The 13,038-nt window shown below is 33.6% G+C and overlaps 1 protein-coding gene across 1 annotated transcript; it reads right to left on the bottom strand.

Moving 5' to 3' along the window:
• Positions 1-1,119: 1,119 nt before the first annotated feature.
• On the bottom strand, positions 1,120-8,300 carry LOC113394739 (uncharacterized). Its single transcript, XM_026632161.2, has 6 exons — positions 8,264-8,300; positions 7,734-7,798; positions 6,326-6,447; positions 5,594-5,726; positions 2,370-2,430; positions 1,120-1,247 (listed from the first exon to the last, which is right to left on the bottom strand). Exons 1-6 carry the CDS (start codon positions 8,266-8,268, stop codon positions 1,130-1,132), a joined length of 504 nt encoding a protein of 167 aa, XP_026487946.2. The 5' UTR covers positions 8,269-8,300; the 3' UTR covers positions 1,120-1,129.
• Positions 8,301-13,038: the final 4,738 nt, after the last annotated feature.

Raw genomic sequence — 13,038 nt, 5'->3', positions numbered from 1 at the left:
TGTGTATACATTATATTAGGTACACCTGGCGCCGCCGCGAAATAATTGTTATTTGTAAATATAAAACATTAGAACACATATTTATATAGTAAACTGTTAACTTCATTTAAATTAGACTAATATTTTAAGTACTTATAATTTCCAATTTCTGGATACTTTTATTTGTTCTAAGCATCAAGTTATCAGGAAGATATCGCTGTTTAATGTACCGTCGCTTCTGAATTTGTAATATTAGGTATACTTATAACCTATTATACCTATAAATCAGCGTTACAGAACTATCGATAGTTGACCTCTGTAACTATTCAGGATATCGATAGTAATATCGATAGTATCGTTTTGACCAATACTGTAGATAGTATCGATAACTCTCCGTGAGCAATACTATCGATTACGGCAATACTATATACGATAGTATCGATAATTTTGGACTATCGATAGTTTAGGTTAAAAGTAATGGTTTTTGAAATACTATCGATAGTATTGCTCATGAGGAGCTACGGACACGTGTCAATACTATCTATAGTCTATCGATAGTATGTCGATATGCAACACTAATATATATTATACCTTATATTTGTTATTCATTTTTTTACGTAAATAAGTTATATTGAATTATAAAATTTTATAACGTAAACGTATTTAATATTAAATATATATTATAACAGTATGTAATTTAAAATTGTGAATCCTTATCAATGAATGTATTTAGTAATTCTCATTTATGTATATTTTAAAATCAGTGCACTAAGACGAGAGAGCGCGCATCAAGATTTTCGTCACGACAGACGCTCGGGAGAGATAGTTTAATTGGCAGAGCACCTTGAGCGCGATGCATCGCCTCTACGTGTTCAAACTTGGCTGCGTCGCAAATTCGGTAAACTTTGTGTGCTTCTATAGAGAATATCAATTTCATATTTTATTTTTAAGGTGTTTTGAATAATTTGATATTTAGTTTTATATTTATTCTTCTAAATTAAAAATTCAACGGGCTAGTTTGCCTGCTATGGAAACTCAGACGTATCTGATACCAGTTATTATATCGGCACACACTTCAAAGATGATCGCTTATATTAGAAAAATTGTTTGCCGTTATACAGTTAATTAAAATAACTTAGATTGTATTGTTTTATATTTTATTTTTTAAATTAATTTGACAAAGGTAAGGCTGTCGACGGTGGCACCAAAAATCGCGAAGCCAGTGCACGGCGTCGAGTCCCGCGCAGTGAGGCTCCTCGGGCGCATCGCTGAAAGCAAACATAATATGTTAAGAAGGTAACGCTGTATGGCTTCATTGGCGTATAATGTTCCACCTAGCAGGCAATATGTAGTGCAGTCATTTTAAATAGGATATTGTTACATATACTAGCTTTACCATTAGGGTATTACTATAATTCTGTGTAGGAATATACACAACAATGTTGTGAATTAATTAATGAATTTGTCTTCCTGATATGAACTTACTAGTCTGTAGCCATATGTACATGCGTGTGTGTGCAAACGAATAGGTATTATAGGTATGTTTATTTAATCACGCAGTTCGATGGGATAGTAACCTTACGTGACCGGAGAGAGATCACCCGTAGAAACAACGGGTTTTCACTATAAAACTAAGAATTTATCGACGTATGACTTAATAACTTATGTTAGCTCAACCCGATTCGAACCCTACATCTGTAGCTTTAAGATCTAGTATACTATGTATTTGTATAGGTTATGTAGATGTATTTGACGTTGAGTCTGATTATTATCTCTTAATTATCGTTAAAATTGGGGGTATATTAAATAAATAAATAAATAAATAAATAAATATTGGACAACATCACATACATTACTCTGATCCCAATGTAAGTAGCTAAAGCACTTGTGTTATGGAAAATCAGACGTAACGACGGTACCACAAATTATTTTAATATATATTTAACAAGGGTTAATCGGTAAAGGTCACGCGGGTCAGTTGGTAACAAGCGGGAATTGGTCTAGACATTATTAATGAAATTGAGCTGTATTTATAGATAAACAATATTTGAGTTGTTGTATATTATTCAAATGACTTCAGATAGCTCAGTGGATAAAACTTCGGATCTGCTTTTGTACTATGCATGATAGTCGTCTGTATTAAAAAAAAATCTTTATTCGCGTAATTTGAATCGTAAAGTTACAGGATTATATTAAATGTTAAGCTACCATCATTCTCTTTCACAAGTAAAAATGGTGGAAAAGAGTAACTACTGAGTTTCTTACCGGTGCTTTTATGAATCTACTTGAAATAATATTTTGATTTTTGATATTTAACTACATACAATATGTTTATGAATAATAGTTGCAAATATGACGAGCCTAATGAGTTAAATATAACTAAAGCTTACCTGTAACCACCGCCGTTGCCAGTGGCCCACTCGTGGAATCCAGTTTCGTTTATGTTTTCACCTGGAACAGATTCTAATTTAATTATTCCGTAACGAATTTTATGTAATAATTAAAAACAACATTTACTTAGTTTTTTAATATTAATGTAACCTAATGACATTTTTTTTTATGATATCGGTAGGCGGACGAGCAAATGGGCCAACTGATGGTAAGTGGTCACCACCGCCCATAGACAATGGCGTTGTAAGAAATATTAACCATTCCTTACATCACCAATGCGCCACCAACCTTGGGAACCAAGATGTTACGTCCCTTGTGCCTGTAGTTACACTGGCTCACTCACCCTTCAAACCGGAACACAACAATACTGAGTACTGCTGATTGGCGGTAGAATATCTGAAGAGTGAGTGGTACCTACCCAGACGGGCTTGCACAAAGCCCTACCACCGAGAGACCTAGAGATAAAGAGACCTCTGTTTATAAACAAGGACTCTGGAAGAAATTATAAGCAATATAATTAATAATAAGGCTACGAGAGTACTATCTGAAATGTTATATGCGTCTGTAAGAGACCTTAAAACAGGCACACCGCGATACAAATTATTACGCAATATATCTTGCCACAAGATCCTCGTTCGGTATTCCTGCTACGATTCTCATATCATTATTAAATAGCGTAATATATATATATTTTATATATTATAAATAGCGTAATATATATATATTTATTATATATATATTTTATACATCATCTTTTAGCTTGCTTCAGACATTGACCAGTCAGTTTAAAAATGTCAATTTTTCAAATGACCTCCGTGGTCGAGTAGTGTGTACACCGGTTTTCATGTGTACGCCACTCTGAGGTCCTTCGATTCCAGGCCGAGTCGATGGAGAAAAAGTTCATTAGTTTTCTATGTTGTCTCGGGTCTGGGTGTTTGTGGTACCGTCGTTACTTCTGATTTTCCACAACACAAGTGCATTAGCTACTTACATTGGGACCAGATTACCGTATGTGATGTTGTCCAATAATTATTATTAAAAACAAAAAAAAAATTAAACAAAGACTCCCAGATGAATTCCAAGCAAATATCATTGAGATTTCATAAAATATTTGTATTTATAATTCATATATTCGGTGGAATAGTAAAATATTTGATATTTTGCTTCGTTTGTCTACGAATTCGTAGTGTATCATCGTGGTGGACTTGGCACTAAACCTTCTGTTTAGGAGAAGTATTATGTCCAGCAGAGAGACAATGAGAGGGTGTCACTTTTGCACCTCTTGAATTGCTTAGTAACCTTATTACATTTAAGCGACAATGAAGTGACCTGAAAAAGATATGATGAAATATGAAAATGCCATAATTGGGATAAATCGTCCACAGCCCGCACCTGAGGTAATATTAAAATATATTTTTATGCTTATCTTCCAGTGCGGCATAGTTTCAAATAGCGCTGTATAGCTACATAAAGTTTATTCTAACGGCAGCAGGAGTACCGACAACTCCGTTGTACATTATAATATCCCACTAACTGCTCGTTTCGATAATTTTTAGCTCTTGTATAATTTGCCTTGATTTTTACAGTTTTCATTGATACTCCGCTCTTATTGGTCTTAACGTGATTATATATAACCTATGGCCTTCCTTGATAAATAAGCTATGTAACACTGATTTTTTTTTAAATCGTACCAGTAGTACCCGAGATTAAACAAAGCGCGTTCAAATAAACTAATACTTCAGCTTTATAATGTTCCTTATCATGAGATTTGCTAATAGCTCTGCTATATTTCGCACTAAACAGTTCTTGATAAATATATCAATTCATCAAAATCGTTATGGTTAATATATCAAGGCCAAACTTGTCTCGACCCGCTCCCGCCATTGAAATCGACTACATTTCATTTATTTGTCCCATTCATGGAATATATTATGTTTGAAATTTTCTTCACCAAGTTTTATGATATGTCATGAGAGTAATGTGATATAAGTACTCGAATTAACTTTCAAAATATTTTATAACACATTATATTATATCAATGTTTTGTAAGATTCACAGTTGGCAAGAATATCAGTATATTTTTTTATAATGAATTTGTTGGAACGTGTACTATTTAAGTATTTTCTTAAATATATTTATCTGTATTTAAAGTTTTAGACTGTCGTTTTTAATATTAATAGAAAGGCGGACCGGCACATAGGTTATCTGATATTAAGTGGTCACCACCGCCCGTAGACATTGGCGATTCTAGAAATATTAAACATATCCTACATCGCCAATGCGCTAACAACCTTAAGAACTAACATGTTACGTCCCTTGGGACTGTAGTTTCACTGGCTCACTCACCCTTCAAACAGGAACACAACGGCACCAAGTTACCAAGTATTGCTACTTGGCGACAGAATATCTGATGAGTGGGTGGTACCTACCCAGATGGGCTTGCACAGAGCTCTACCACCGAGTAAAGTTTCTGTATTTCGTTGTAAAGTTGATCGGGCTTCTAGCTATAGCAATGCGTGCTCTAAAGGCTTAGCCTTAAAGCGTTAACCATTAAATAACGCTTATCATGGTATTTGAATTTTCCCACAGTAAGCGTTATGCAAGGGACACCTATGGCGTAACAAGACATAATCGTTTATCACAAAGACGTACGTAAGTTTTATAGAAGAAAGAAACTTCGTCTATAGAATTCTTAAAGCACGCCTATCCATTTTAAATTAATTATTAGATTTAACTTGTACTGTTCCTCTTAGTTATTTCACGTACACTGTTAGAAGACGAATGCAACGAACTATTGATCCAGGAAACTTAATTATTATTATTTTTTGTCTGTATTTGTGTATTGCTGTTGGCCCTACTGGCCTTTACAGCGTCACCGAACGTTGGGGCGAGTGCTAAGACTCTGCCTCAAGGTGAACCCTTTTGGGCTCGAGAGTGACGTTCGTCCTGAGGGTGTCTCCTATGAGATCGCACCTCGGCTCAGAACGTAGTCGGTGGGGGAATTATTATTCAGAACGATGCATTACTTAAAATAATAAATTTAAACAATGAAAGCGCGATTTAAAGACTTACTAACGCCATCTATTGACAACAAAACAAACTAATTATTTTTTATTAAATTTTGTATGCTCGAGTATCACTCACCCATGAATGCGCGCCGATAATAATTACTTTAACGTGAATGGGCGCGCCTTCGTGAGTGAGTAGACCTATAAATTCTTACCATCAATATTCTTCCAGATCCTGTAATCATCAAGGTTGTTAATGCCAAGCCACACGACCACCTGGTACTCGCTGTCGACGATACTGGGATAGTGCATTCCTCGGACCAGCTTTTGCATAAACGAGAACTCCTCCTGTGAACGAATAATTATTCTACATCGTATTTATAGTATATATGAATACGCGTTTTTTATATTGGCCACAATAGAATGAAGGTAGAATATATATATATTATATATAAAACGGCAAAACTCTTGAAAGTTATTTCTAGTATAAGCGGACATATATGACATATTTTAAATATTAAAAATACGAATTTTAACATCCACACACACAATCGTGACATTAATTTAAACATGATCAAAGTCTATTGAATTCCGGTCAATTTCGAGCTAGGTATTGCTATACGAATAGTGCAAATGTTTACGGGTCATCTAGCGATGTAAAAAGTCGCAAGTTCGATCTTGACCCCTTGGCCTTGGTCTTGTCGCCCTCACTCCTAGCTAGCACAAATGTTCAGCTTAATTGGAGGGGTAAATAGGAATATTAGTAATTCCTTAAGTTCCTCAAATCACATTGCTACTATACTTTTTAAAAAATAGATATAGTTATACACCTAACGTAAGTAAGCTAATTAAAACACAGAATTAACTTAAACAAGGACGGTCGTTTAGTACGTCGAGATTAAATGATGATTATTGAGAAAAGTTACAACGTTAGTAAGGCAACTTACTAAAGTTTTGGGAACTGCTAATTTGGCACCATCATCTTCACACTCGTCCCTGGCTACCGGCCACGTCTGAGATTGATAGAATATTCGATACCCGATATCCGTTGTTTTGTCTACGACGTAACCTGAAAATTACAAATGTTTTTTTACATCATAATCATTACATAGTATCAAACAAAGTCGCTTACCGTTGTCTGTCCTTATGTATAGTTAGATCTTTAAAATTACACAACGGATATATACGATATACGAATATTTCATACAGCGCTATTGTCCATGGGCGGTGGTGACTACTTACCATCAGGGGACCCATCTGCTCGACCAATATCATAAAAAACAAAACAAACATCCAATTACTATTGTTGTGTTCCGGCTTGAAGGGCGAGTGTGGTAGTGAAACAGGCACAAGGGACATAACATTTTAGTTCCTTAACTCTAATGGTTAATATTCATACAGTGCCAAATGTCTATTACGATGTTCCATTTGCTAGTCTGCCTATCTATTTAAAATAATATATATATATAAAAGCGTAGAAAATGTTGCCAGTATGTTGTATATTTTTAAACACAATATAAAATGTTACGGGTCGCAACAAATAGTGTAAGCTGAGAGTAAAAACAAACGACGTGCATCGTAGTATTTTGAATGAGTAGTTTTGTTCATTTTAAGTTCTGAACTTGATACTTCTACCTTTAGTACTGTCTGTAAAATAGTTCACGTAAATTTTACGTTTAAAATTTTAGCAAGGAAACTCTGTATGTTTAGTGGCTGCTATTAAAATCTATGCAAAGAGTAACGGATTAAAGAGTTTTATATTTATGTTTTTATATTCGAAATTCAAATGATCAAATGATCTGCAACTACCCGAGAAAATTCAGCGACATATTATGATATTATCTTACACGGGAGAAGTATCGAATGCGGTCTTTTCTCTTAAATATAAGAACAGATGTAGACTCTGCAGTATTTATAAAAAGAAATAAAAAATGATATGATGTACAAGCAATAATACACTGCCGTATGCCGTATGCCGCATGCTGTACATGGCAGTACCCAAAAGTATGTTTTCTATTTATTTTTTTTTAAAAACTTACTACTCTATAACACTTCATTAATATTTATATGCTCTGTAAATAACAGCAATATTGTGTTACGTTTTTGCTTAAGTCCTATTTGAACTAGAGTAACTAATTAAACATGCATAAATTATATTAATTTACAACCCACTATAAGATTTCTTTACAAACTCTTATAAATCCCGCATGAACCACAGATAATTTGACTGCATTATTAAAATTTGAAAATTAAATATAATCATAGCAATGACGCAATCCGTTATGAACAATGACAGAGTTATATAATATTTTTACGAATTAAGTGTGCTAGCTGTACAGTAGGGTAGGTACTTACCGTCAGGCGCGTCGCATCGGATGCAGGGCAGCGCTATAAAGAATGTGACAATCGTAACTCGCCCTCTGCAATCAGACGGCGCTCGTTATGTCGGCCATTTTGTTTTATTTTCGCTGTCACGAATGTTACGACTTTGTACTTTTGGCGGGAGTTAGTGAGAAAGCAGACGTTCGCGTTTAGTGTGTGGATGAGTTATAATGAGAGTGTGGGTATTATCAATGCTGCTTTAGCTTGTAGAAATTATAGTTTGATAATATAACTATATCTATTACAATTGGTCGTATTTTCGACGGTAATTTGGATTTCCAAAAAATATTTACAAATGTTCTATTTGTAAGATCTCTAGTTTGCGTTTTGCAACGTGTGCGTGGCGTTTTTGTGTGAATAATTGCAAGTGTACGAGTGCGCCTGTGCTTGATCGTGGGTTTGTGTGTGTGTGTGAGAATGAAAATGACCAGTGATCAAGTTGTGTGTTTATGAGCGTTTATGCGTTTTCTTTCGTTCGCAATATCTTGGTATTCATTACTTGCCTCATGGTCTTCTGGCGGAAATGTTATGTGGTTTACCTATAAAAAACAACAAGTAAATATATTGTAGAACGTTTAAGGTAAATTATAACAATATATATTTATTCTAATTTAATATACAAAATATATAAACATAAGTGTAATTAAGAGTTAACTTCCATTCGTATTTTGCTATATTTTTTTTTAATCTCTTAACTAATATTATTGATTTAAAATTCAATGTGTATACAATAACTCGTAGTCTGAGAGGTAGTGCAAAGTTTTTCAGTCACAAGCCTAAAATTAAAAAATTTAAATATACTTTATACAAGTTGACTTTCACAAGCAGTTTTGAATTATACTAATTAAGTGTCGAACCGGCATGTAGATTTTGCCGAGAAGAAACTCTTTTCCAACATTTAAAATAAAAAGTTATGTACTAAGTTAAGTATGTAACTGTAAGTTATTAGTTAAATGCAATTATATATTTATATAATATATCCTGCCTGGAAACCAACAGGAATATTAATATCGTTTAATAGGGTACTACATTTAAATTGATTTAGCAATAAGGATATTTTTTTTTACTTTTATGTGTTGTTCGTAATACAGAAAACTAATTAATAAAATAAAAAGCTGTAACAAGACAACATCTGCGGATCGGCCTTCGCTAACAAAATATTAATGGGGTTATATCGTGTCAATAGCGCTCAATTAAACCTAATTTAATTTAATAATGATTGAAGATCGGTCAGTGATGCTGCAATGTAGCAAAGCTCGGCAGATTTAGGGATTACAGGCGGCTAGCTGAATCGCTCAGCGACGAACCACAACCAAATCAAAACGGTTGTAATTAATTAGTCAGTTTAGTCGAGATTTACTTTGATACTTAATAAAGGGTTAAAGTAATTTTCCATAATATAGCCATTTATTATCATCGAAAGATAAATAAATCTCAGTAACTCAAAATCAAGCTATTTTTAATAACAATATAAGTAATACAGGTTAAATATTAAAAAAATGAAACTTAAACTAAAGGAAAATGTAAAAAAGAATATTCCGAAATATCACTCTAAAAAATCCATAAAGTTAATTGTAAATTTTTTAAACTACTTTTTAATATACCCGTAATTAATTTTTTTTCTTAATAAACAAAGCATTCTTTGATTTTCATTAACGGGATATAAGTAATTTAATATAAATTTTATATACATTATATATACATACAGAGTTGACTATATACTTCACGTGAAAGAGGAGTAACTTCTGTGTTTCTAGCTGTCATTTCTCGGTAGAATGTATATTTTGGACCGGTGGTTGTTTAACATTTGATACTTTCAAAATATGTTCAAAGTTTCAGTCAAAAAAATAGTTATAAGTCGTTCGGTAATCGCTTGTTGGGTAAAACTGGTGTATGTTCTTATGCTGATATAAGTTGCTCAGACGACTGACGCAGGTGGTCAGAGTTATTTCGAAGAATATCCGTTTAAGATCGGACGCGAAGCGACGAAGATGTGTCACGAATTACGGTCCTTTTGGACCGGGATACCGCCTAGCATACACTGGAAGCATGTCCCATATGAAACACGAAGAGGTCAGATGCAGACTAAAGGTAGGTTCGAGCAATCGTATCAGCGATGCTGCGCAGGAAATAGGCGGCAATTTCGTAAGCAAAACGATTTAAACGTTTAGAATGTAGTCACGGTCATAATGCTACACACGGAATGGTTATCACGAGTGACATCAGGACATATCTGGTATCGATAATGTATTGTATGTTAATACAAACTACAGGAGCTGCCTTCGCTAATACATTGTTATTTGTTTATGAGTACTTTCTATACATATATTTTTACATAACGTTTTGAACTATATACTGTAATTGAAAGCTAAATATTTTTACTGCAGCATTACCACCTGATCGAAATTTGAATATACGGATAAGATTCAGCAATTAAATCTTTATATATAGTAAATTACATATAATTACTTTTTATATGATTTTTAACAGCCATTTAATTCATATAATTCTCTCAGAATATATCATGACAGTTGATAAAAGGTTTTATTAATGCTTAGCGGTAGTTTAAGTAACCATTGAGGAATTTAATTAAAAAAAAAAAAACTCTTGGCAGTACGTACATTGTAAAGAACCCTTTAAATAGAACTGTCACTCAATAGCAACATTTCGCTTATTAGTATTATTGTATTGAAAGGCTACGTCTTTTGTCAGGCTGTAGGGTACTTAGTACAACTGGTCACTAGTTGCCCCCTACTACTATTAGTAGTGATTCTAGTAATTCTGTTTTGCCAACAAAATCGGAATTGCGATTCAATGGTGAAATGCTGCTAGCATTCTTATTTCTTGGCACTATTGAACACGGCCATGATTTGTGCAGTAATTGTAAATATTTTTTTATGTAAATAAAGTATAATGTTGTTGTTACGTATAACTAATGAGTTTCTTACCGGTTCTTCACGGTAGAATCTACATTCCGAACGGGTGATAGTTTTACTTTAAATACAGTTGTATAAAATGACGATTCAAAATTGCTTGTGAAAAAAGTCTACTTGAATAAAGTGAGTAAATATTTTGATTTTATTTATTATAAGTATAACAAATGAACTCACCGAAACTCGCTGCGCACGGGACAAATAGGATAACCAATTTTTTCACTGTCAAGATTACATTATATGTTTAAAAATACCCTCATTTAATTAAACTTCAAATAAAACCTATATACTTTATATTATAATAGCTTAAATAATTGTCCCTTAACAAGAATTATACTCATATGATGTGTGTACAGGGCGACGTCGCTTTCTTCACTGCGCATGCGCGATAACGGCACTTCAGTAACGAACGGTACTGATAAATTTAAAAACATAACAAATGTTTTTATACTATACGCTGATAAATATTTTCGACAGAGTTTATCAAAATGACCACAGACATCGTATTTGTTGAGTCAAATTGAGTTCTTATATCATAATTAGTTCTACTATGATATGTTTGGAAGTTTTTTTGGTTCATGATTCTATTATTTTGATGTGTTTATTCTTGATGTACGAGGTGATGTACAATCATACAATTTATATGTTTCATTTCCAACTAATATTAGAATCAGAATTACTAATATATAATTTTTTTTTTTTATGTTAAACATCAAACGGTGCTAATGTCTATGGTCAGTGCAGCCCATTTACCATTAGGTAGCCCATTTGACCTGATGATAAGTGGTCACCACCACCCATATACATTGTCACTGTTTTTCATGTCATATAGGTAGGAGGACTGGCAATGGGCCACCTAATGGTAAGTGGTCACCACTTCCCATAGAAACTTGTACTGGAACTAAGATGCTATGGTTCATGTGCCTGAGTGTCCCACAACAATACTAAGTATACTACTGCTGTTTGGCGGCAGAACGTATGACAATTGGGAGGTAGTTATCGAGACGGATGGCCTGGGATTTAAATTGATTTTTAAATAATATTATAGGATTTTTTTTTTCATGTTAAATTCACGACTTTTTATTGACCTACATTTTTTCACGTCACTGCTATATCTGTTGTACAATAAATACATACAAATATATAACATCTCAAGGCTTTTGACCAGCTGTGACACTTACGCACACAATTGTATTTATAAAGATAATCTTTTCTTATCTTTTTTATTATTTAAATATGGTAATTTATAAAGACTTCAACCGGTAAATATTAATAAAGTGCAGGTTTTGCATTTTTATCAGTTCTTTTAACAACATTTTTCATGTTAACTATAGTTTCCGTCCGCGGCTTTTTCTTGTAAGGGTCAGGTAGGGTAAGGGGTCATATTAGGTAGTAGGTACCGTATGTCATTTTCTATACCCCTGATAATGTGTATGTAAAATTTTATGATGCTCGGTTAGTAGGTAAGACGTTACGTAATCGTAACGAACAAATAAACACACAATCAAACTCCTTTCGCATTTATAGATAACATTTTAATTTCAAGTGAAATACGGAAGATGAATCAGAGATTTAATTCCGCTAATGTCGGAACACATTGAAGGGTAGTCTTGATTCGGGGTATCTCCAACTCAGCGGCAACGGTTACATAAATACACATAAACACAGACACTCACGCAGAGTGCCGTTAAAAAACCAATTGTTCTCCTTCTTTTCAAATAAAGAAATTCAATTTGTCGTTATATCACATAACAAATGTTAGTGAGAACGTTATAAAAAGAATTCTTGAAAACGTCGCAGAGCCGAGTCGTTTCTCGCCGGTATCTTAATGTGAAGCGTTGAGTACATTATTGTAGCGAGTGCATTAGTGTATGGGAATAAAACATTTTATATGTCCGTCGCGTCTTAATGTTTACATGTTAAAGAACACACTCAGAAGGTAAGTGAAACTTGTCGGTCTCGTCTCAAACTTTAGTCTGCTTAAAGTTATGTTTATTTAAAGGTACATTTGTGATGTGGAGTGCGTGAATCTTAAATTGAGATTATGGATTCTAACATTGGAGCATAAGATCACTATATATTATAAAATAAAGTCACCGTTGTATCCGTCTGTCCATATGAACGTTATAAACTACCAAACGGATTTTCATACGGAGTTTGGTTTGACGGAGTGCATCATGAGGAAGGTTAAGCTGTATTATTTAATCGCATAATTTATTTAAATTGGTTGAAATATGATGATATTTGATGAAGATATCGGAAAAAAGAAAAAATAGTATAAAGGTTTTATGTAAACCCTTATCCTACCCTCCGAAGCCTGGAGGGGTGACTAGTTAATGCTAAAC

The sequence above is a fragment of the Vanessa tameamea genome, chromosome 15, assembly GCF_037043105.1.
Source record: "Vanessa tameamea isolate UH-Manoa-2023 chromosome 15, ilVanTame1 primary haplotype, whole genome shotgun sequence".
Classification (NCBI taxonomy): domain Eukaryota; kingdom Metazoa; phylum Arthropoda; class Insecta; order Lepidoptera; family Nymphalidae; genus Vanessa; species Vanessa tameamea.
This window is presented reverse-complemented; position numbering and strand designations above follow the sequence as displayed.

What these genes read in the sequence shown, in the direction of transcription:
- LOC113394739 (XM_026632161.2), bottom strand. An exon ending in CCGATGCGACGCGCCTGACG is followed by an intron (nt 6,448 to 7,733) that starts GTAAGTACCTAC and finishes TGTAATTTTCAG; the next exon opens with GTTACGTCGTAGACAAAACA. An exon ending in TAGCAGTTCCCAAAACTTTA is followed by an intron (nt 5,727 to 6,325) that starts GTAAGTTGCCTT and finishes ATTCGTTCACAG; the next exon opens with GAGGAGTTCTCGTTTATGCA.